This window comes from Protopterus annectens, chromosome 13.part0 (assembly GCF_019279795.1).
Source record: "Protopterus annectens isolate FY-2018-M chromosome 13.part0, PAN1.0, whole genome shotgun sequence".
NCBI classification, from domain to species: Eukaryota; Metazoa; Chordata; order Ceratodontiformes; family Protopteridae; genus Protopterus; species Protopterus annectens.
In genome coordinates, this window is record NC_056747.1 from 344491834 (window position 1) to 344518792 (window position 26959).

At 39.4% G+C, this 26959-nt stretch overlaps 1 protein-coding gene across 1 annotated transcript in view; it reads left to right on the plus strand.

The window, feature by feature from the left end:
• Positions 1–26959, plus strand: part of LOC122787314 (heat shock factor protein 1-like) — a 592645-nt gene that overhangs the window by 120061 nt on the left and 445625 nt on the right. Inside the window, exon 4 of the mRNA XM_044053959.1 lies at positions 12640–12764. Within this exon, the coding sequence (XP_043909894.1) occupies positions 12640–12764 (125 nt within the window). The remainder of the gene's footprint in view (positions 1–12639; positions 12765–26959) is intronic.

Here is a 26959-nt window from a genome sequence, read left to right on the forward strand (position 1 = left end):
TTCATACTCTGTCGTGTAACTGACATTTTGTGAAACGGCTCTTCTTGAACAGTCTCATACTCAACCATCCTTTTCTTCACTTCAGCCTCTGATTTTTTGCAGTTTTATCATTTCATCTAAATATCTCTTTAAAGCTTCTTCCATTTTTTTTTCACAGCCTTTTGTTATTTCAGCTCATATACTCCTTCAGTGTTTCATTTATTTTAATCAGCGCTGAGCACATTTGACTTTTTTTTCCCTCTAAATTACTTGAAGCTATTTCTTGTACCAAAGTTGAAGTGTAAAGTGATTTTTGCTGAACAGTTGCAAGACTTTTCTCAGTCAGTCTTTTCTCGTCACTATTTGCAATTGATTTTCTTTCATTGACTTTAAGTTTCTTCTTTGCTGACTTCCAGGTGGTGTACTTACTAGCCAGTAACTAAATGTTACTAAAACTGGCAGAATTACTAGCTCTTCTCAATTTCTTTTTTTTCACACTGGGAGAGCTGAAATTAAGCTGCTGAGCAATGTGCAGCTGTTTTCTAAGTCCATGGTCCGCTAACCTTACCAGATTTTTCATGCTGACAGGGATGTTTTATGCACTATCCTTCTTTCTTTCCAAAAGCTGTTTTTGAAGTTTCTGAGGGGTGGGATTTTGGCATAATGGTTAAGGTATTTGCCTTACAAACACAAGGTCCAGGGTTTGATTCTCACATTGGGTAATTGGCTAGGCTTAAAATGACCCACAAGGGCAGTTAGCCCAGTACAAATCTATGAACCTATGAATCTAGCCTTCACTTTCCCATTTTTTCTTTATGGAACCTAAAAACAGTATAGAGAAGATTCTGCTTACCTTGGATGTGCAAAGGCAACTGTGGTACTACCTTTACAGAACTAAGCCATGCAGGAAATATGAACTGCTGTTTGCTTTTGTTTTTTTCTTGATCTGGGATTAAGAAGGGGTAGCCTGTCTATAAGCAAACACTTGCTTATTGGTTGTCCATTGCTATTTTTCTTGTTACTCTCACCATGATAAATCTATTGCAGTCAAGGTTAAGGTATATTCCACCAGAGTCTTATCCCCTTTTGCAGCATATTGTAAATGAGTGGACTATAGAAGCATTCTAGAGGTAGCAACCTGGTTCTCTCTTCATGCCTTTACAAAACACTGCAAACTGGGTTCTTTCTCAAGTTCCAGAACAGGCTTTGTGACGACCATTCTCCAGAGACTCCTGGATCCCTATCCTTCTCCCAAGTAGGGTAAGCTTTAGGAATCTACCAATATGCCATTGAGGCAGTGTGAGTGATGAACATAGTACAGTTGCTCAAGTCTTACTTACCTGTAATGGCAGATGTTTGAATTTCACATTACTTCAGTGGCAGTGCCCACCCGCCATCTCGCTTGTTTGTATATAGTTTAGTGGTAAGCAACCTTTTTGCATTGTTTATTGACTTTTGTTATTTCTGTTAGCATTTTATGGACAAATTGGTTTGTTTCAGGTAGTTCTTGCTACTGGTCTTTCTTGGTTATTATTTTTACCTGAATAACTGACTTTCTTTGACTGGGGTTAGGTTTCACCTGATTGGAGAGGCTTGGCTAGTCTATTATCTCAGAGTCAGAGGAGGAGATCCTGAGCTCTGGAAAGCTGTCAGTGTGGGTTTGTGTGGTCACAGAGCCCATATGCCACTGAGGTATTGTGAAATTCAAACATCTCCTGTCATGTTAACTAGACAGCAGAAAAGCTTGCACAAGATAAAGCCTCAACAAGAATGCACAGGAAATGAGCCAAATGACCAGGTTACAAACCCAGAACAGGAGTGACCACCACTTACGAGGCTGTGATTCACCCATGGGTGGGAAGCAAAAGTCCCTGATCCTAGGGTTTAATATTTTTTAATTTCCTATTGCTAAACATAACAGAAGTTAGTCTTCTGTCCCTTTAAAACAGCCCTAACAAAAGTCAGGGAAACAACAATTCAAGAAACAATGGTATGGCAACTCTAAGGAAAAAGAAGAAGAGGATCAGCTCAAGCACAGTCTAATAAAAATTACTGCGTTCCACTTTCTTCCTCCTCCCCTCCTCACCCTGGCTGCTATCTTATCCTTTCATGAAGTCTTTCTCTTTACCTTCCACATTGGACCCAGATCACGACAGTTACTTTGCTACTAGAAATTATGTAGGTTGGCAATGAGACTATTTCCCTCAAAACCTAGGGGTTCCCCCCCCAACCCTCAAAATGGAACCCATTTTTTTCTTCCCATCTTTTCCCATATGTTATCCCAAAGCATTTCTTTTTATATATGTATTTATTGCCTTTATTGACAAGGAAAATCTGAATACGATATGCAAAACCCCTTTTTAACAGAGTTCTGGGGAGAAAAGCTCCACATGCATAAATTATCAAATGTATTTAGATTATAAACAAGAAAAATGCAACAGCAATACTCAAAAGAATATAAGTCTTTATATCAGATTGGCAAAAGGGGAATGGATTTGGTTCAAGACTTTTTAAAGTACTCTAAAAAGAGGGAACCAAGAGACCTGTTCTGGACTTGTCTGTTTTAAACTTTTACATAAAAATTCCAAAATGTTTAATGTGCTTCCTTCATTTTCTTTTTCCTTTGATTTCTCCTCTATGCTTTTTGGTAATTGTGGATTCTAAAGATACCTTTTACCCTATTCATATTCACAGCAAGCTTTTTTGTTTCTGGTTCACCTTTTCAGTTCTCCTGGTTACCCTTTTAACTGTCCATTACTACAAAGATATTGACTAAATGTCTAGCACAAGTGATTCCCCTTTGCAGACTGTTAGGTATTCACATCTTTCTTTACTTGTATCACTGCCTTATTTTTGCAGACTGTATTCAAAACGCTCAAGAAATATCTTCTTTTTATACTGGGAGCAAATAACTCAAGCAGTAAAAGTAATAGAGTGGGATGAGCCCAATAATTTATTTCGGCTGCAGGCTAGAGACTGCCTTCTCTACCAGCACTTTATCTCAGAGTACGGTCAAAGACAAAGGGAGAGGGGGATTTTAAGAGAAAGACCTGCTCTGGTAGAGTTTTTTTCTAGGACAGAAGCAGCTGTTAAAAGCGACCCTTAGTAGGACATGTAGAATATTGCATGTTAACTATAAGAACAATCACCAGGGAAGGTTAGAAAAGGTTGGCAAGAGAGTGGAAAAGCAATTTACAAGAAAATGACTGGAAGACATATGTATGGCTCCCAGGTATGCAGCCAAGTCTAGAAGGTTTAGGATCTTTGCTTGGAAGTGTTTGCATATGTATTTGTATACCCCAAGCAGGCTTCAAATAATTTTTCCTCAAGTAGGTAGCAAATGTTGGAAGTGTGATGGAGAAGAAAGAGGTAACTGGGAACATATGTTTTGGGAGTATAATGAGTTGGCAGATTTTAAAAATTCCTTACAGAGTACTGGAACAGAAATATTGATTGAGGAAATGACTGCATAAGGACATGATTTTTTGAGCTGAGATACAGGATCTGAATAGCCTACACATAGTAAAGTTTTATTAAGTTTAATTCTGTTTGCTAACAAAAAAGCAGTTACTAGAAAATGGAAATCAAAGTCTACACCAACTGTGTTTGAGGTATTGAATATTATAAAAGAGATAAAAGAAATAGAAGGATCTTTAGGAAAAGGGAGGAGTTTTCCTTCACTAAGAAATTAAATTAATTTGTGGATAATTTTGAGTGAAGAGGAGCAGACCACTATTCCCCCATTATATGACTGTATGAATGCTATTATTGAAAATAGATTGACCTACAAAAGAAATGTGTCCAAGTTATATAAGTTAATTATAAATCATAATAATTGTTATGCAAAATTCTGGAACTTTTTAGATAGCAGTGGATTGAGTGACTCACTAGATGGTAGGAATAAAACTTTGTTACTTAAAACAATCAAACTTTTTCAAGTTTATATTGAAATGTTTTTATATGGAAATATATATGTAAAATGTTTACTTCCTGTAAAATTCCTATGTTTAGTAAAATTAATTACTTAGGTTATTGGAGATGTAGTAAAGATGTAAAATTGATTGAATACACATTTATGAATTGTGGAAAATTTAAATGTGTATTGAGGAGAGATAAGTATGTTATGGTCTGCTAATTGTTCTTTAACTATATCAGTAGTACTAATGATTGCTCTACTTCCTGTATCTGTAAAAGCCAAAGAGCAAAAAAATGTTTGGAGCTCTCTTGGCAGTTGCTAGAAAAGTTATTACAAAAAAATTGAAAATTGAACTTGGTTCCTACATTCAAAGAAATTCTTAGTTTTAACAACCATACTATGTAAAACTGAAAAAGAAGTGATCGGAATAAGATCTATAAATCATACTAAGACTTTTAGTGGTTGGGATAACCTTTAACTGTTGCTATTGAAATACCAAGACTCTTAATGTATTAATTGATGAATCAGTGTATTCCTATCATTGTATAACGATGTGATATTGACTTTTTCTCTTTCTGTTTATATATTGTAAATGTGTTAATTTAATAAAAATCTTCTTAAAAGAAAAAGGAAGGAATAAATTACATAGAAGTAAATGGAAATTGTTGGAACAATACATGCATAATAATGTTCAGGAGAAGAGGGAGTGAGGTTTAAGGGAAGGCAGGAAGGAATTCAGCAATTTTTTTTGTAATGTTGGACTGATGGTTGTAGCAAAGAAGCTATATGCGATGTTGGTTGTATTTAAATGGAAAAATGTTAAAATGTTTTTCCTTTCCTGTTAATGTATGTTTGTCTGTGTCTGAAGTGATAGTTCTTTTTTTAACACCTTTATTAAATTATCTCCTTTTTGTTAGGACTTTGTTTCAAAACTCAGGTTTCCGTCTCAGTCTGGAGAAATAATATCTTAGTCTTTTTCACAGTGTAACATTTCTAAGCTGCCTCCTAGACACTTCACAGATGATGGCTTATTTTCCTTTTAATAAATACAAAACCAAAAAAAAAAACATCTTTTACCAGGTATAACTTTTTAGTTTTCTCAGCAGTCAATAACTGGAACAAGGCAATATCTTAGTATTTCATGATATATGGCTTCCACTGTCCTAATGATCCCACTGGCTAGATTGTTTGTTCTTATTTTGGCTTTTTCAGGTTAGGAGTCACCACAGCAGAACTCCGATCCGCTAATGATTGGCAGTAGATTTTTATGGTGCCGAGGTGCCATCCCGATGCCCAAGGTTCAACGAAGGCACGCCCATTCACGCATGTCTTTCGAATGCCACTCGACTGCGGGGAGGACATGCAGACTCCACACAGAAAGCTCTCCAGCCGAGAATTGAATGGGAGAACCTCTTGCTGTGAGGCTACAACGCTACCACTGCACCACCATGGCTTCACCAACATATGAGAAAAGCAGTTTCTCTAATCAATTTGGGCCCAGAACCAGTATCCTCTTTGTTTTCAAATCCATCTACTATATGTTGTCAAGAAAGAACTATTTTGGTGGATAGAGCAAATGTTTTGAATTGACATCTTCCAGTTTCTCTACTACCCCATTCCAGTCTGTAAACACGGATGCTACAGATTTTCATTGAATGGCTATAGCCAAGGGAATCAAGTACAAGGTCTTTGAGACCATTTCAAGAAAAACATATAAACCTCAGATACATGATGGCACTGATAAATACTCTAAGGACTTTGAACCATTTGTAGACTCCGGGACCTCTTTTGATAACCACCGAAAACAAGGGGGAACCAATGTTGTCTGGGTCAAAAGGGAGTTACCAAGATTATTTCTGAAGTCATTTTGGATCTTTAAAAAAAACTTCATTTATCATAGGAAAGGGGGAAAGGCATAAAGGAACATCCATGTTCAAGAGAAGGAAAAGGTGTCTGTCTTTAAAGCCTTTCTGCAAGTGACTTTCTTTGATTGTCTGTTGTGAATGGAGGCAAACAGATCTATTTGGGGAATTCCCCACAGATGGATAATATCCTGGAAGCCCCCAGGAGTGTAACTTCCATTCTTGGGGATTTATCTTGGATCTGCTCAGAAAGTCTGCCACTATGTTCTGCTCTGACAGAATACAAACAGCTTGAAGAGATAGATTGTCCCGAGTTGCCAGTTCCCATGCTATCGTAGCTTGTCTGCATAGGGGTAAAAATAGTTGTCCGCTGTCATGACTATGGCCAATGTCAGCTGCCACAAACATCTCCACAGAATGGATCTGCTCATACAGAACAAGGGATTTCTGATTCACTCCAAATTACAAAAACTTCATCTGACTGCGTGGACAGTAGAATTTTGATTCCCCCCTTAGGCACCTTTTTCTGTGGATATGCAGCAGGTGTTAAAGGAGGCTATGAAATATGATACTAGAAAATCTAATTTGGCTAAATGGAAGAAATATTTTGTTGCTGGTGCCACAAGAAGGAATATGACCCATTCAAGGTTGAAGCCTCTGTGGTTCTCCAGCATCTATGTGAATTGCTCTTACCTGATATTTCTTATCTATTAAGATTCATCTTTCTGCCATGTATGCTTGTCTGCCTGTAGATCCCACCTCTTTCCTCACTTTATTGGGGTAGAGCAATTTTGGAAGGGGATACCATAAAGACATTCATCTAGAAAACTGGTGGCTCCTCCTCAGAATCTTAACTTTGATTCAGAAAAGCTTATTCTTATACCTTTTGAACCATCTCGTTGATCGAATTTAAAATTCTTGATGTGGAAAATAGTTTTATGCATTGCTTTCACTTCAGCTAGGAATGTATCCGAGTTCAAGCACTCATCATGACATAACTTTATCTTATCTTTCATATGGACAGGGTAACCTTACAAACTAACCTTTCTTTCATATCTAAAGTAGTTTCTGAATTTACTTTAAATCAATATATTCATCGCCCTGTATTTTTTTCTTGAACCAGAAAATGAGAGGGGGATCCTCACACTCTGGATGTCCACAGGTAACTCTGATAAAAATTTGAGAGGACAAAAAAACTTGAGAAACTTGAAACTTGAAAGTAAGAATAAAAGACAACCAATCCTAAAATGGACAGCATCCAACGATTATCCCATGCTATCCATTTTTGTTAGTCTCACCATGGAAGGTCTCTTCCTCAGTAAGTCAGAACACACTCTTCCAGGGTTTTGGTTACTTTTAGAGATTTTTGGAAAGGGATGAACTCAAAGTGTTCTAGAGGCAGCAACTTGGTCTTCTGTGCACACCTTTGCTAAGCACTAAATGACCAATTTCTTCTCCTCTAACAAGAGCAGGATTTGCTAGGACTGTTCTACAGTGGCTTCTGGATTCCTACCATTCCTTCTCTGTAGGTGTCTAATGTTTGGTAATTGCACCGTATAGCTTAGGCTATTGCAGCAGTGGTGTAATGATGAACACAGTACAGTTGTGAAAGTAACTTACCATAATAGGAGATGTTCAACTGTGTCACTGTTGCAGTACTAATACCCTCCTTCCTTCCCACTTCACATTTATTTCCTTTTAGGTCTCATACTAGGTCCTGTTTCTCTTCTGTTCCTTTGGTCAGGGTTGGATTGCTTTATATCTGTTTCCTTTTTTCTTTTAATAGTACATAAGTATCCATAAATGGACCTTTGTCCTTTGCATTAGACTCACAACCTCTGTTTTCTGTGAAGCAAGAAAAGTCTGGTGTTTAGAGCCTGTGTATCTGCTTTAATACCAGCACATCCATGCGCGTTCTTGGACCATACCTCTGAACTTTTTAACAGAGGGAATCTGAACAAAACCAGAAATAATGGGGAGACAATGGCTCATAAATAGTGACAGATTTTAAATAGTGCTCTTATAAACTTAGAAAGTTGTTAGAATAAAAAGTTTTGTGTTACCATGAATTTTCTGACGTACATGAGGTCTGAAAGTCAAATGTCCGTCATTGCTTAGTGATGTCAGTCCTTGGTGATTTTCCAGAAAACAACAAATTTTAGGAGGAACAGACTAAAAATATGAGGCAAAAATCTGGACATTCTGCAAATATCTGGCCAGTTGACAGGTATGCTTTGGACATATGGTGTGCATGGAAGGCACCCAGAAGCTTTTGAATACTGGCCAGATATGTGATCCTTGACAGGATACATCCTAAGTAGTTTACGCTTCTGCAACAATGATTTATTTATTTACTGTTATGGTTTCTTCTTTCTAAGTGAGCCATGGTAATAGACAATTTTTGTTTTGTTTACTGCACATTGAAATAAATAGTGTCTCCCTAAATGGGTACCCTAGTATTTGGGTGGTGGGTGTACCAAAAAATCTTGACTAGTATGCAGCTTCTTAGTGGTGTTGCAGGACCTCCTGGTTGACTTGTCAAAGAGCTTCTTCTTGTCAACCATGCTTGTGCCTTCTGACCCAGAAGAACATCTGGTTAGGGTAACAGTGGTGTGATGGGAAAATAATTTTAGTCAGTAGACTTTGGGTGTGACTTCCCTTCTTTAGACCTTGATAGTAATCTTTTTGATCTCTCTTTCTGTCCAGGGTGGGAAGACTGGAATGTTGTGACTGCTGCTGACCACCCTGAACCTGTCTGTGGATACCCTGAAAATGCCAATAACCTTTTCTGGCCCAATGTCCTTGCTGGAACATTGAAGAATTCTGTTGTTGGGGCATCTTCAAAATTAAGGCTTATGTTTAATCCTTTGTGTTCTGCTGTAGATGCATTGTGGAGGGTGAAACCTCATCTTTGTAGCCTTCTTTTTAGAGCTTTCTTATTAGATTTCAAGGAGTTGTCAGTCTTTGATCCAAACATCAAGAGTCCCTACAAATGTGGAGTCCTGAAAAACACCTTAATGTTCACCACAGATGACTGCCAAATCCTTCCACTGTAACAGTCCTGTCCCTTGTACCTTATTGTACTTTATACCACATGTACCAAAAGTTTGTTGGCTGTGGTAGTTGTGAGGATCTTTACCTTGAGGGTTTCGTCACTGACCACAGCAGATGCACTAACATCAGACTTGACCATGTGACCACAAGGAACACTCTTTGAGGATACAGAAATTGGTCAGTTTGATGTGGTATGAAAACCTTACGTCTTCTGTGTTTCTAAGCATATTTTGTGACACCCTTAAAAGTATTCTGTGTAGTTGGAACCACATCAGCAGAGAAAATATTTTCCTCTGCATAAGAAGATGAGCTTGACTTGGTGACTAAAATAATCGCTCAGTATTTAATAGTGGATGACGACAAAAGTTTTTTTTTTTTTTAATAAAATAAACTAGAAAACATCTTGGGGATATCCAATGCACCAACAATCTTTTATAGCAAAAAATTTGGAGCGGCAGGAAGGACCAGTGCATGTTGCATTGGAGTAGGAAGGGTTACCAAAATGTAAATTCTTTGAGTGGTTTTTTGACATGTGGTGTAAGTCATGTAGGTTCTTACAGCTTGACCTCTGCATTATTGTATTTATAATTGGAAGGCAAGATGGAAGGAGCGGCTTCAACACCCATAGAGAGTGGTTATCAAAACGTTATTTTAACAGACATTTGTACTTTTGGATCCAGAAACAAGTAGTACAAAATTCCAGGGGACAGGGTTTAGATGCAAAGCTGGTTGCCTCACTGCACTTTATTGAGACCTTATTATATGCTTTCTGTAAGCCTAGCCTCCTCTCCACATTCATCTTCACTTTCTGTCTCACTACAAACATTGGTTGTTCTATGTTCATGTTGTGTTATGTCATGATTGCTCTAATGTTAATGATTTACTATGGTTAGTGGAGTTGTGGCCTTATCTCTGGTACTCTGATTTAGGAGCAGTTATTTACTACTTTTACACTGGATAACAAGACTGAAATAGATTTTTTGCCAAGGTCCATTTCAGATTCAGTTAAATATTTTGCCTTCTTTGTACTTGTATTGTCTTTGACATCTTGCTGTGCACAGTTTTCAGCCAAGAAGGTACTGCAGGTATCTTAACTTAATGAAAATATAGCATCTATTCATCTTTAAGTAAGGGGTGTGTCTTAAGCTGTTACCCTAACTTGACCATTGTTTATGACCCTGTGACCTCTAGACTCCCAATAGAAACATCAGAAATCTGGCATCCATTCCTTTCCAGCCTCTTCACCACACATGATCACTGTTCATGACCTCTTCAGCTAAAAGTTACATAAATGTGACCCAGTCGATGGCTTCATCCACTCTTTTATTGAGGTCAGTGGTAGCTTCAAGGCTTCAGACTTGGAGCAGCTGATGAAGTCCTTTTTGCAGACTCAGATGCAATTAGGTCTTATCCTTTGAGGTCTGAGACGTTTTCCTGGAACCTTGGCTCTGTCACTCTGGTTTCCTCCCTTGGGCCCTTTGGATCTGAGGTCCTTGGGCCTGACCATGTTTCCTTCTTCAGGGTTGGATCCAGTGGCTTGGCTGTGTTCAGCTCTGACTCCTGCCTTGGTCTCAGCAGTGAGGCAGATGTTTCAGGGTTGGGTTCGACGATCCTCACTGAGGATACTGATCGCACAATGAGGCCTCCTTTGGAGATCTTTTGGAGCTTCCTCACCACTGTGGGGGCTGGACCACTAAAGCCCCTTCTAAAAGCTGTCATTATTTTTGGAAGCCTTTTATGTGGGTCCCTTCACACCGTGGGTGGTTTTCCTGCGTGATGCGCTTGTAATTCTTGTGTCTCAGAGGGCTGGAAGGAATGCTAAAATGCCTGATAAAGTTCTTGCTCCTCCCAACGATCGACTGTACTGGAGTAAGGGCCCGACCCTGGATGTGATCATGGTGGCAGCTGCCACAAAGAAGGAAATCTCTGTGAAGAGTTCCTCAGTCCATCTCCCGAACAGAGAATCTCAGGCTTTAAACCATCTAGGGAATCACTGTTATGCATCATAGTTATTTGCTTTAAGGGCAGTCTACTACTTATCCCTCTTGACAAGGCTTGAGTGTGACCTTATGGCTGAAGTGTCGAAGAATATTAAGATACAGCAGTCTCCAGAGGTTTAAAAGACAGTGAAGACTCAGCTGTTTACTCTTCAGTTCACTCCATTATCAACATCTCCTTGTGGCTTATTTCTAACACAGCTGGTGGGGTATCCCGAGTGGCTGACACCAACATTGCCATGCGACACTACACTTGGATGCAGCTGCACAACTTAGCAGACTGATTCTAGGTGCCTTTCGATTGCGTTTTCTTGTTTGGGTGTAAGACTAAAGTCACTCTTACTAGAAACAAGTAAAATGGAATAATGCTGTCTGCCATAGGAGTGCATTTGCTACACTCAGAAAACCTTGTCAAGGAATCAGAAGGGGAGCAAATGTCTTTGTAGAATATGCAACAGCCTTCCCAGGATGCTCCTTCTAAGTGTTCTGCCTGAGGCTGGGGGGGATCTGTAATCTTTGCCATCCACTGGGCATTGGCAGTTAGCAAAATCAGGGCTTCTGCAGAGCTTTCTTCAGTGGGCCCTTTCAACAGTCCTAATGGGTTGCCTGACTGGCCTGCTCTGAAGGCAGTTGGGGAGTTACTTGGCTCTTCACCCAGAAGCTTGTGTGGGTGTTAAGAGTCATAAAGAGAGGTTATACCATTCCTTTTTCAGAAATTCCAAATTTAGGTTGTAGACCACTCCCAGATATTCCACCCCATCAAAGACTGTTGTCAGCAATCGAGATTGAGAAGTTACTGGTAAATCGGGTCATCCAGGAGGTCCCACAAAGCTGATGAGGATCTGGGGTCTACTCAAGGTTCTTTTTGATACCAAAGAAGAACAAGAACGTCAGACCTATTTTGGATTTCAGCAAATTGAATTCCTTTGTGAAACAGACCAAATTCCAGATAGTCACTGTGCAGCCTATCCTACTTCTGCTGAGGAAGGATGATTGGATGTGCTCAGTAACCTTAAGGATGCCTACCATCATATCGAGATAGAGAGGTGCTCCAGGAGGTTTCTGTGCTTCCAGGGGGAGGCCAGTCATTGCCAGTTTAGAGCACTGCCATTCTGTCTTACCACCACACCCACCCCGGGTGTTCAAGTGCATGGCAGTGGTTGCAGCCTGGCTCCGGCTGCAGAGTTTTTGTGTCTTTCTATACCTGGATGATTGGCTTCTCACTGCCCTCATGAGAGTGTCTCTAATTATGGCCAGGGATGCTTTACTTCAGCATAAAATGGAACAGCTACTATGCTTGGCCCCTGGGTCTTCTATACACACATCCTTCAGTTTCCCTGACTGACAAATTTCTTCAGAAGGCAGACCATTGCAGAGCGACTGTGATCCTTTCTCTCCCACGGATTATATACACTAACTCCGAGATCACACATTCAGAATACCGGGGAAAGAACATATTCCCCATGCCCTGGAATTGTGTGATCTCGCATACCTGTTGACCATGTGCTTAGTTGAACAAATAGTATCGACTAAACAGATGTCTACTACAAATGTATTCTGTCATATTGAGTTCCCCCATCTACATTTACTTGGGGATATTTATTTTTGTGTATGCTTAAAATAAAGTGTTGAATAAAGTAAAAAGTATCTAAAAGGTTTTATTTAGCAGTAGTGTATTTTTCATCTCAGATGCATCTTTTTATTTATATTTTATCATTGTCTTTAGTAGGATAGCCTTTGTGTGTTAAGACTTCCAGGCAACAAACTGACAGTGATGGGTTTAACAGAAGAGTACATTGCACTAACTTTTACAACATATTCTTTTTGACAGGTGTCTGTGAGCCGATCAGATGAAGTAAAACTACGACAGCAGGAAGTTTCAAAGATTTTGTCAGATGTTCACCAAGTTAAAGACAAGCAAGATCTTGTTGATAGCAAATTTCTCACCATTAAAAGGTAGACCACAATATTATTTTGGAAAAGCATGGTCCTCTTAGAAAAGTATATTTGTCATTCTCATTAAAAAAATAAATTGCATTTCTTAAAAAAAAAAAAAAAAAAAAAAAAACTTTCAGTGCAACTGTAAATGTCAGAAATAAACAGATTAACTGTGAGCATGAGCACAAGCAGTTCTACACAATACTTGGAGAGTTTATTTTTGTGTTTGTATTTTTGTTTATAGTTTTTGTATTATTTCTGCTTGTGGTCCCTCATTGTTGCTCAGACCATCTGTGGAGCTTAAACATTAAACAAGCCTTCCTCATTCCAGTGTGCGCAAGGTCTGGCTTTTACCACCTCTGTCCAGCGGCTTCCCTTTGAAGGAGTGACAGCGTGAAAATAGAGAGCTAATTGTTTCCCGGTTGGGGGACTGTGGATTGGCACCAATGCACCATCTTATTTATCTGCTTGACTATTTTTTGTATGCCCTAAATTCCCAGTCCTATAGTAGCTGGATAGGATAGTGCTAAAGCAGGGCCTGCAGTATTAACGTCCAACTCACCTACAGTGCACATGCACTGATTGGCAGGCCAAATCCTGCCCCTTCTGTTAGTTTGATGACTTGAAAGTCCTTGCTCTTGCCATTTTTGTGTACTTTAATCTTATGGTGCTCTTCTGATGGTTTGAACTGTCTGATATTATTCTTTGCCTGGTTAGGGGTAGTGGAAATCACCTGATTATTAGGTCACTGCCATGTTTTGAGGGGTTTCTTTTTATAACTTAAGGAAGGGTGTAGCAAAACTTTATGTGCTTTTAAGAGGAAATGATTACATTAGTTACATACTAAGTTCATAATTCCTGTATTATGGAGGCCCCCTCCCAAGGTACAACAATCTTGGCGTTAGTATATATAAATAATATAGGTGTAGCTCACCATGCAAGGTGGTGCAAAATGAATATATGTAAGTTGTCATGGGTGTGGGTGGGAATCCGTTCCCCACTGTATAGATGAAGGGAGGCTATTTTTCCCTTAATATAAATTGCATTTACATTTTTGCAGTTACAGGACTTGCAGTACAGAGTTTTGAACCTCTGCCCAGGCTGGGGCATTCATCGTAGGGTCTAGTTTAGCCGTAATCCATCGAAGTACACGTGCTCCAGTCTTGTATCTGTACTTTTGATTTGGCTAGAACTGTGTATAATGAACACTTTCTAGCAACATCCTTTTCTGGGACAGATGGATTGTGTTGGATGGCATGGCCATTGTTTCTTGCAACTACCCTACCTGACGACCTGGACTCTCTATTTTAAAATTTGCACCTGCTCTCTCTTCCTATTCTAGTAATAGAGGCTAACCTCTCCCCAAACTCACCCCCTCAAGGAATCAAGAAAGTATGTTATCTGCTATATGCTAATGTTACTTTGCCTAGATAATTAATGCATATTTTATCCTTCTCTGCCAGGACAACCAGCAGCCTTACACCTCTTCCCTCCCCCCCTCTTGGCTTCACTATTTCTGTCCTGTACTACCAGATCTACTCTTTACCTTCCAAGAACCACTGTAGCTGGATAGTTTTGCCCTCTAGATGGCACCCTTTTCCCAGCTAAATCTTTCCTACCGATTCACATTAGTAATTCTTAGGAAATTGTTTTACATTACTTATTACATTGTAGACCCACTTTAACCTTTTATATTCACTGTACTTCACTTAACTACCCTACCTCCTCTGACCATTATTAAACCTATCACCTCCTTTAACTACCTCTGCCTAAACTCACCTCTAATAGTCAGCATTCCACTGATTGTTTTTTACCAGTTTTCCTCCTCACTTGGCTTTTCTTGCTCCATTCGCCCTGTGGGCTCACTCCGCTCCCCTACCCTACCCCAAAATCTCACCCACCCCCGTGCATCTATCCTTATACCTATCCACTCCCACTTCCTCCATCATCAAATCGAATCCCATCCCATGACACATTAAAGTTTTTCCATCTTATTCACCACTCCTCCTCCTTCCACATTACATAAATCCTACCAACCCCCACTGCATCTATTCTTATACCTCTCTAACCACTCCCACTTCCTCCATCATCAAATCGCATCCCATCACACATTAAATTTTTCCATCTTATTCATCACTCATCCTGCTAAATTACACTACCTCACCTTCCTACACTCCACTCCCAACTTCTTCAGCATCATGTCTCCTTTACCCATATCACCTTACCTCAGATCCCTACTTCTCTTCTCAATTCTTCCTTTCTTTCTCCTTCCCTACTTCTTAACTGCCTATGAACATCTTCATTACTCTAACTCCTGCCAACCCTGTAAACAAACATCCCTTCCTGCTCTACCATCCACCTTGAAACACATAAACATAACATCTACCACCAACTATTTCCTCCCACAGTATCATAGAGTCTCCCATATTACCTATCACTACCATGTTAAGAGAACACATAATATACTAAATCTTTCTCTTATTCACACATATAGACTACACCTTCACCTCCTACTGGATGGTGGCATTCACCCCAACCCTGGCCCTATCAATAACAGCCCCACCTTCCCAACCATACCGTCTCCCCCTAATACCCCTACAAGGCCTCCTAGCTTCGTCTTCCTAGACCACTTAAACATTCACAGTATTAATAATAAAGTAACACACCTTCATGCCCTACTGGATGTACATAACTTTGATGTTCTATGTTTAACTGAGACATGGTTAAAACCATCTACCCCTCCAGGTTATAGTATTTTAAGACAAGATCGCCTTCACAAGAAGGGAGGGGGCACAGCCTTAATATACAAAGCAGGGCTCCAAATTACACTACTTGATACATACCCTCCATCTGATACCAATTCTGAAACTATAACTAAACACTTGTAAGTCCATATACATTTTCTGCTCATATCTTCCCCCGGGAAATATCAACTTCCTTGAAAATATCCTAAGCTGGCTGTCCACTAACTTTCCTCAAGAAACCATTATACTAGGCAACTTTAATATCGACTGGAATACCTGCAATTCTGATAACCCTACCATCCACATAAACCTACATGGCTTCTCTCAAACTATCACCTTACCTACTAGAATTCATAAACCCACTAACAAAGACTCCACCCTAGATTGGATCCTTATAAATACTCGCTCCCCAATCTATATGGCAGGAATCCTCCCTGATGACATTAGTGATCACTCACTAACCTATTTAATTAGACAAAAGACCTACACACCAAGCCCTACAACCTTCAGAACTACTCGCTCCAATAAACATTTTTAACCCTGAACACTTCCAAAATGAACTGAGAGTTTGTAATTGGCCACCCTTAAAACAGCTCCAACTAGATGAAGCAGTGGCATACTTCAGTACTAAGTTCCTTGAAATCCTAGACTACCTTGCCCCTTAGGAATAGCACCAAAACTGCACCTTGGCTCACAAAGAAAACTAAACAAAAAAATCTTGCTACGAAACAAACTTTTGGCCAAATGGCGCTCTTCCAGAGACCCATCGGAGCGCTTAAAATTTCAGCAGCTCAGAAACTCTACTAAAACGTCTATACTACTAGGCAAAAAAAAATTTTTCTTTCAACTTCAACAAGCTAACCAACAAAATCCTCAGAAATTTTGGTCAGGAATCAATGGACTCCATCCAGGCTGCTCTAACTCAAGACACCCCCAAACATATTACTGACTCCTTTAATAACTTCTTTACTGAAGCTATCCAGTCTCTTGCTAACTCACTACCCCCGGTATCCTCTATTTCACTCCCATCCTCCCATACCTCTCCACCCACTTTTCAACTCCAACCCATCCCCACATCCCTCATCTGTACCCTCCTTCAGAAACTCAAACCCTCTACCCCTTCAGCTGACCTCTTACCTGCTAAGTATCTTCAAATAACAGCCAAAGCTATTGCTTATCCTATTTCAATCCTAATAAACAGAATCATTAAAGAAAGTACCATCCCATTGTTAAATAAAATAAGATTTCAATACACAGGAGGTTCAGGATAAAAAGTTTTCTAGTGTACACCAGGAGGCAAAAAAACGTACAAGTACAGAATTTTGTCTGACATGAAACAGGAGGCACACAATTTTATATAGGTTTAACATTTAAGCTATGCCCACCTTACTGACGTGATATGTCACAGGGCATCTACATCACTTTTAGCTTACAATCTATTATTCATAAAGCTGTTGATGCTGTATATTTAAAAAAAACTTTTCCTCTAGATACAATACGGCTTTGCTATCCAGCTGGTCAGACATAATGTCTTTCTGTAAAGTTACTTCTTCAAGGTTTTCATATCACTTCGAATACAATAGCAGCTTCAGTCTTTTAATACACGTCTTTGTTCTCTGTTACACTTTCTCACACAGCTGCGTGCTATCTCAATAACACATATACAAGGTCAAATCATTCCAACAGGAAAGAGCAGAAGATTTCATTATTTCACACATTTAATTTCCTGACCCAGCAGATAATCACTTGTGAAAAACATAAACATTAAAACTTGCTAAGCTAGCACTCTGCCAGGGTCAAGGATCAGCTTTGCTTCAAGCCACACTGCAGTTTCAAAACTACTTACATTTACACATGAGTTAATCTGTACTGTTGTATGATTAATAGAATAAAATGAATTATATACTACTTTGCTTTTAAACTAGCATTTCTCATATATTCAAATACACATTTTTCTAACATTTTCCCCTCTTAATACTTTTTATTCTATTTTGAAGTATGCATAGTGTCATTTCATCTCCTAGCCTTTTCCACTTAAGATTTTCAGCTAGGTGAGTCATTCAATCTATACTTTAGAAAAAATGTTATCTGAGATCAATCTTTCAATCTCAATATCTTGGTACAAAGTTTCAGTAACAGATACATCAATAAAATCTTTGACTAATCTTTTCATGCAGGGAATTCCACAGCAAACACATGCTCCTATTAGGAGTATACCCACACAAATGGCAATCAGAATATTCATTAGGATGGAACCCCACCCCCCAAACAGATTCTGGAAAAAGTCCGTCAGTGGGTTTTGGTCTGGTTCAGTCATGGCTGATACTTGCTGAATTACCTCTAGGTGGTTATTGATCTCATGATGATTGTCAGGAATATAAGCACAGCATTCTTCTTTGATAAGCGCGCACGTACCACCTTTTGCCGCTAGGGTGAAGTCAAGAGCCATCGGATTTTGTAGCACAACAGTTCTCATTGCATTCAGTTCATCAGTCACCAGTTCTAGGGCGGAAAAAGTTGCATTACTCATTACTTCGAGAAGTTTCGACAACTTCCTCAGCTCCCAGATCGATTTGACTGCTCCATAGGCTGGGAATATTCCTGCCCAAGATATAACACTGTGACTCAAGTCCATATGAGTCAATTCGCTTTTGTCTTTTACTGAATTGTGGTCTTTGCAGCCAGCTTCGATCTTTCCGACTGGATTCACAGGTTTTTCAACTGGACCTTCTGGTTTTCGGGCTGCTTCTCTCACGTTTCGTATCTTACCCAAAGGTAATTCTGCAGTATGTCTTATTGCCGGAACCAAATAACCCAAAAAACAACTGCCGGACCAATTCTCAGGTAACCATTTATATGCCTTTTTCCCACAAATAAAATAACAGTTTTCTACTTTAGTACTAATACGCATCAGCCCTGCATGAAACATTTTCTGATCTATAACTGACAATTGTTTAAACAAAACTGGATTTTTGCGAATGTCATTCATAGTTGTTTTCAATGAGTTCAAATACGAGTCATAATTAGTATTGCAAAAGTATTGCCATTACCATTCTTAATATAACATCGGTAAGATATGGTTATATTACAATTGCTCCAGCCCACCTGGAGGGTATCATTTTTATAGAAACATACAACTCCTTTCTGTGTGACAGGTAAAAATAAAGCTATTTTGTCCTGTGATCTCACAGTTCCTGTATCGAAAAGTAAATTCTCCCAAGTCTCATTTATCCCCAAAGGGACAGCGGACATTATCAGTCCTCCATATGCTGTTGGTATGGCTGTACAAACCCAGCAATTTGAAATGTTCATAGTCTCTGCATATACACGTTTCATGGCTAGGTATGTGTTAAAATTTGGATGCCAGTCTATAGACGTTTCATCACGCCTTCCCACTTTCACTTGTGTGGTTGTGTAGGATAAACCACAACAAGAGGAAAATTGTCACAATTACAGTCAATAAATGTACACTCAACAAAATGATTATGCAACATCTCTGGGGTTGATCTAAATTTCTATTTGCTTTGTTTTTGGCCATCTCGGTCTGGTTGTGTATCAGTCGCAAAGTTTTTATCAAGTTGAAAGTTCTTTACCGGTTTACAATGCGTCAAATGAACCCAGGACATCCTCTTGGCCACTCTAACTGCAGTAGGCATTGCCAACAGAACCTGGTACGGTCCCTCCCACTTTGGACTCGCCCAATTCTTTTTTTTCGTCACTTTCACCCAAACGTATGTCCCAGGAGCCAAGACCGGTCTGGTCTGTTCCTTATCTGAAAAAGAGTTAAACTGCAAAACAGATTTATTTGTTAACAGTTTCCTCATATAACTAGCCAATGAACTATCAGCCTCTTGCTCTGCAGGCATGAGAGCTTTCCACTGAGGCACATAATATGCTCTCACAAAAACCATTTCAAAGGGAGTCAAACCCTTTACATTTGGAACCGTTCTCATACTCAGCAATGCTAAAGGCAGACAGTATATCCAATTCTTTTGGGTTTCCTCTACTAGCTTCCTAAGCTTACTTTTTAGGGTACCTTGGACCTTTCCACCAGTCCTGCTGACTGTGGGTGGTAGGCACAATGGTTCTTTAAGGAGATACCAAAAAATCTACCAAGTTGGTGGATTGTCTGGTTTACAAAATGTATGCCGTTGTCACTATAAATCCTTTCCGGAATGCCAATTCTAGGGATTACTTCTTTTATCAGGGCTTTCGCCCCTGTTGCTGCATCCAGGTTTTTGGTTGGAAAAGCATCTACCCATTTAGAAAACATGTCTACAATAACTAAACAAAACTTTTTCCCTTCACATTTATTCAATTCTATGAAATCCATACAGATAGTATGGAACGGGTATGGTGGTATAGGAAAACTTCCTTGCTTGGTTTTAAATGCTCCTTGTGCATGGTGCTTGTTACAAGTATGACAAGCTGCACAAAATTTTTTTGTGTAGTTTGTGTATCCATATGTTTGGAATGTTCGATTTACTAACTGTACCATCCCCCCTGTTGAGACATGGCACTGCCCATGGCTCAACAAAGCTGCATATCTAAATAAATTAGACGGCAATATCGGTTTTCTTTCTTTGGAAATGTACAGTCCATTCTCAAGAATTGCACCTAGTTTTACCCATTTTTGTTTCTCTGCTTTTGTAGTAAGCGTCTGCATTGTTTTTAACATGTCTAAATCTAAAATCTCAGAGGGTTGTAATTCCTCATTTAAAAGTAAAGTTTCTGAGTCTGAGGCTGCTTGCTTTGCAGCTGCATCAGCTCGTGCATTGCCTTTTGAAATCTTATCCTGCTGTTTTGTATGAGCTACACATTTACAAATAGCTACTTTGGTAGGTAACTGAAGAGATTCTAATAACTCCAAAATAAATTGCGCATGATTAATAGGTTTTCCACTGGATGATATCATTCCTCTATTTTTCCATTGTTGTGCAAATACATGTACTGTAGAAAAAGCATACTGACTGTCTGTATATATGTTCACACACTTGTTTTTTGCTAAATAACATGCCCTTGTCAAAGCTATCAATTCTGCTGCTTGTGCAGATAAGTTGTGTAGTAAGGATTCAGCTTCTAAAATTTCAGTGTCTGTAACTACTGCATATCCTTCCAGATTCTTCCCTGTAGGACCCCTTCTGCATAAGCCGTCCACGTAATATGTCACCTCGGCATTATCCAAGGGCATATCTGTGAGATCTTGTCTAGGTAAAGCTAACTGTTCAATTTCCTGCAGGCAGCTGTGTGGTGTGCCATCCGCAGGATTTGGGAGTAGTGTTGATGGATTTAATGTCGTACATCGTTCAATTATCATATGAGGTTGGCTCAGCAGTATAGTCATACATGAAAGGTGTCTAGCAGGAGAAAGGTATGCCACTTTTTCTTGCAGTAAAATTATTGCAACCGCATGAGGCACTCTCAATGTGAGAGGGTGGAACAACACCACTGAGGCTGAAGCCTGTACTGCCATTGCGGCTGCAACTACTGCTTGTACACAGTGAGGCAAAGATCGCGCCACTGGGTCTAACTGTGATGAATAATAGGCTATGGGGCATTGCTTATCCCCATGTTGTTGCGTCAATACTGACGTCATATATCCTTGCTTACAATCTACGGTCTGAAAAAAACGTTTGTGATAATTTGGAAGTCCTAAAACTAATGAAGAAGCTATCAACTGCTTCAACCTGAAGAAAGTCGTTTCTGCTTCTGTTGTCCATTGTAAAATATCTTGTGCTACCATTGGTGTCTTATATATCAAGTCAGTCAGTGGAGCAGATTCCAAAGCATAATTTGGTATCCAGCTCCGACAGAAATTAGTTGTACCTAAGAAAGACATCATTTCCTTCTTGGTTGTTGGTTTAGGTGCTTGCAAAGTTGCTGTTTTTCTTTCCTCATCTAGTATTCTACCTTCATTGGATATTACATATCCTAAGTATCTAACTTGTTTTCTCCAAAGTTGTAACTTACTTTTGTTCACTTTGTGCCCTTGTGTTGCTAAAAATTTCAATAATGCTACAGTATCCTCCCTGCACTGTTGCTGGGTGGGGGCTGCTAGCAAGATGTCATTTACGTAAAGCAGAATTTGACTACCTCCCGGTGGGGTAAACCCTGCCAGGTTGCTAGCCATTTCTTGTGCAAATATTGTTGGACTCTCACAATATCCCTGTGGCAGTCGAGTATATGTGTACCTTTTACCCTGAAATGTAAATGCAAACCAATATTGACTATCAGGATGTATAGGTATTGAAAAGAAAGCATTGCTAATATCTACCACAGAGAAATACTTCTGTTGCGGTTCTAAATCGTTTAACAAAGTATGTGGGTCCGGCACCGTAGGTGCTCTAGGTATTACTGCATTATTTACAGCTTGTAAATCTTGTACCATCCGCCATTCCCCGTTTGCTTTTTTAACAGGAAATAGGGGTGTATTACATGGTGAATGAGGAGATTCTACCAGTACTCCTTCTTTGAGTAATGCTTCTATTATAGGCTTAATTCCTATTTCTGCATCCTTTCTCAAAGGGTATTGTCTTTTTTGTGGTCTAAAAGCTGACTTTGGGATAATTGTAACTGGTCCTGCGGTTCGAATAAGTCCTACATCTGACTTGCCTGTTGACCAAAGAGTTGTTGGAATTTCACATAAAGCCTTTTCTTCTTCTTCTAATAAGAACACTAATCAGCTGTCCCCGCTAGATTGCAAGTGTACAGCTGGATGTGTCTGTGTCAACCAATTCAGTTTTTGTTTTTGTATACCTTGTTCTGATAGTTCTAAATCAGTCTGTTTCTCCCATCTTGTTACTTTTTCTCCTAAGTCTGCCCATTTGACACTTTTGTTCTTTGTCAGGCTGACATGTGGTAACCGATTTGATCTATATAATGCAAGGAATTCTTGAGGTAACGAACAGCTAACTACACTGTTCCCCTCAGTATCCCAGTACAAAGTATGCAAAACCTATCTAGTTGCACAATTTCTAAACAATTCTTGCTCATACTCTCTATCAGGTCCTGGTGTAATACAGTAGTATAGAGTACAGTGTAACAAATGCTGTCGATCAGTGTCGAGGGAGGGGGCTTTACTGATGGCTACGTTCATCAGTTCCTCGGTTACTGCCCCTGGACCAGTCGTGACTAGGTCCTTGCTGTACCAGTAAAAAGTTTCACCCTCCAATCGCACTACAAAGGTATCCATTTGTCTCTGTACCTCCATACCTTGTACAGATGGAACTACTGCTATGCCAAATATCTGCATAAGGTCTCTGCCCAATAGGTTTACTGGACATTTTGCAGAAACAACAATTTTACTTCTCTGGGTCATACCTGAAACAGGGTCAGTTATTGCTATATCATGGGAAAGTGGTTCCCTGTATAGCTGTCCATTTGCGGCTTTTACTAGTATATAATCAGGTGATTCTGAATGTTCTGGTAATTTGGAGGGGTGTATCAAAGTCCGTGACGCTCCTGAGTCACACAGGAATTTGACTTCCCTTCCCTCCACCAGAAGTGTAACTTCCGGTTTCGTATCTGCTAAGTAGAGCTCTGGGCTCAATAATGCTAAGTCCAAAATTTCACTTTCTTCATCCTCCATAGGTACTTGCACTTCCTCTACTCCTTCTATCACATTTACATTTGTTTTTTGTTTATTAACTTTTCCTGATGATTTCTGACTTTCACATGATGTATCTTCACTATCATATAGTCAGTCCTCATCTCCCTTATCTTCTGTAATTACCTTTTTGTTTTGCCTACAATCCCTTTCTAGATGTCCCTTTTTCCCGTACTTGAAGCATTCACCTCTCTTTTTCCTCTCTTCAAAATCTTCTGATCGTTTGTCAGACTGTTTGTTCCCCTGGGCATTCTTCTTGCCCTTTTTATCTGACTGTAATACAAACACTTCAGCTCCGTCTTCAGCAGTGAAGACTTGCGCCTACTTTTTCTTTTTACTATTAAAATGTCTTTCAGCATGTCTAGCGTATTCGAGTAAGGCTTGTAGCCTCCCTGTTCGATGGTCTATCATATGCTTCGTAATGAAGCTACTAATAGGAGCAATGCAACCTTTCAAAAATGCATTTTTTAATTGTTGTTCATACGGGGAATCATTCGTTTGGTTCTCAGGAACCGACATACCGCTATGATTATTAAAACATTCTAATAATCTAGCATAATACCCATCTATTGTCTCATTTTCCTGTTGTATGCATTGATTAATGCAAGTCCAGTTTGCTCTAGGTTTCCATTTCTCAGAGATTCGGTCTGTTAGACCTTTCACTCTGTTGTCTAACTCTGCGTCACTATGTGGGAGTGGTCTAAGCTCTGCATTACGAGGATTCCAGGTGCCACAAATCATGTGCCAATCTGGACCTATAATTTGTCTTACTACTTTTTCTACTTCTTCCCCATTCAAGTGGTAACTCAACCTCATGCCTTGTAAATCTTCTAAAAATTTCGTAAAATTAACTTTCGGATGGGGGATTCCCTCAGTAGCCTTCCGGATATCTTCCGGTGTCCATGGTCTATATACTAAGAGTGTTGGGTCCTGTCCTTCCTGTCCTGCCTGAGGATTTGGAACTTCTATAAGTGGGCATATTTCTTCCTCACCCTCATCCTGTAGATTTCTCTCTATTTGGTATGATTCTGTGTCCCTATGTGTTTTTCGTGTTCGGGACCTAGTTTCAATAGGATCTCTAACAAATGGTTGTGGTCTTGCTGAAACTTCAGGATAACGTGGAGGCGGACCAGCCTGTCCACTCGCTTCATATCCTGAAAAGGGTAAGGGAGGGGGCAAGGGAGGAGGAGGAGGAGCTGTTGCTATTACCAAGTTATTATCCTTTTTGTCTAAAAATAATGTTCTTGAATTTTTCAGCTTTTGCTTTCTATGATTTGCTTCCTCAATCCACCTGTGTGCCTGAGGAATGCCTAATTGGCGTTGCTTTTTTGCCTGACCTCCCGCATCAGATTTAAGCTGTTTAAGGAGTTTAACTAGTGAAGTTTTATCTAGTTTACCATCAAATTCATATTTATTAACCCATTTCGTATAATACCTAACGTTATCAGAACGTTGTAATTGCATGTATTTCGCGTCTTCGGTTAGGGGCGGATCTCGCGATGTTTTAGTGCACTGATTACCCATGTCAAAGAAAATGTTACGTAACCCTTTTTTATCACGTGATATCAAGTTCTCAATTCCTGTTCACAGTGTATCTAGAATAACTGCCTACCTTATTCTGTTACCCTGATCTATGACCAAATATACAGTACTTCCTTTTGTCCCTGATCTGCAAATCAAATCTTGACAACAATATACTGTAACCTAGTCCCTGATGTAAAACAGAAAAAAGGCAAATTCTTCCTACCTGAGCCTCCGGTATTGAGAAAGTCCAAGTTCCGCTTCGGCCACAGATCAGAAAGTGGCCAGTCTCTTTACACGACAATTCAGTCGGAGGTCTTTTCACGCAAGAAGAACCATTTCGGTAACTTCTTCTGCGCAGTATTCGACCACCGATACGCTCTGATCTGCGGCTTGCCAAGGGAATTCCGTCTGCGAAGGACCAAACTGTTAAATAAAATAAGATTTCAATACACAGGAGGTTCAGGATAAAAAGTTTACTAGTGTACACCAGGAGGCAAAAAACATACAAGTACAGAATTTTGTCTGACATGAAACAGGAAGCACACAATTTTATATAGGTTTAACATTTAAGCTATGCCCACCTTACTGACGGGATATGTCACAGGGCATCTACATCACTTTTAGCTTACAATCTGTTATTCATAAAGCTGTTGATGCTGTATATTTAAAAAAAAAACTTTTCCTCTAGATACAATACGGCCTTGCTATCCAGCTGGTCAGACATAATGTTTTTCTGTAAAGTTACTTCTTCAAGGTTTTCATATCAGTTCAAATACAATAGCAGCTTCAGTCTTTTAATACACGTCTTTGTTCTCTGTTACACTTTCTCACACAGCTGCGTGCTATCTCAATAACACACATACAAGGTCAAATCATTCCAACAGGAAAGAGCATAAGATTTCATTATTTCACACATTTAATTTCCTGACCCAGCAGATAATCGCTTGTGAAAAGCATAAACATTAAAACTTGCTAAGCTAGCACTCTGCCAGGGTCAAGGATCAGCTTTGCTTCAAGCCACACTGCAGTTTCAAAACTACTTACATTTACACATGAGTTAATCTGTACTGTTATATGATTAATAGAATAAAATGCATTATATACTACTTTGCTTTTAAACTAGCATTTCTCATATATTCAAATACACATTTTTTCTAACACCCATCTATCTGGAAAGTTTCACACATTATCCCTCTACATAAGGGTGGCAACTCAACTGAACTTTCCAACTATCGTCCTATTGCCCTACTCTCACCCATAGCTATAGTCATGGAAAAATGTATCCATCGACAACTACTATACCACCTTCTCCAAAATGGCCTACTAGCCAACTATCAGCATGGCTTTCGACCCTTCCATAGCACCACTACTGCCCTCCTGTCATTTTCTGACCACATTAACAAAAACCCGTAACAACTACACACTGTCCTCTGCTATCTTTATTGATCTTTCAAAAGCATTCGACATGGTTAACCATCAGCTACTCTTGAATCTTCTCAAGCCCCTCTCACTAGATACTCAAGCACTACAGTGGTTCAAGTCCTACTTCGATAACAGGCAACAAGCAGTGCTTTGGGAAAACACTTTATCTGCCCCTCTTCCTTTCGCCCTTGGCGTACCACAAGGATCTATTTTAGGCTCTCTTCTATTTTCCATCTTTATAAATGATCTCTCCATTAGTATCCCTCAAGCCGTAACTATACAATACGATGATGATTCCACATTAATATCCTCAGCTACAGGGCTTTTTGAACTGAAGTCCATTACCCAAAATGTCTTTGATCTTGAAGGAGATTGGTTTTTACTTGGTAGTCTCCTCCTCAACGCAAAAAAGACTAAACTTCTAATATTTACTCCTACACAAAAATCTTCCCCATTTCACTTCTCTATCAAATCCAAAAATGGCATAGTCATTTCTCCTGACACTTCTACCAAACTCTTAAGAGTCACTATTGATAACAGCCTTAACTGTGATGCTCATATGAACTCCACAATAAAATCAGTTAACCGTAAACTAGGCTCCCTCTACAAAATCAAACCCTTCCTCACTCCCTCAGCCAGAACTACTATTGCCCATACCCACCTTATCTCTACTCTCTTTTATGCCTCTCCTTTGTACACCAATCTATCTAAAACTAACCTCAACAATCTTGCAATCTCCTATAATAGCATAGCAAGATTTGCTACTGGCTCCCCCTTTATAACCCACCACTGCCAAAATCTGAAACAACTGGGTTGGCTTGAACTGCACAATCAGATTTTATTTCAACAACTAATTATTACCCACAAAATTATTTATTATACAGGTAAAACACCAATTCTCCCAAATCTCATCACCC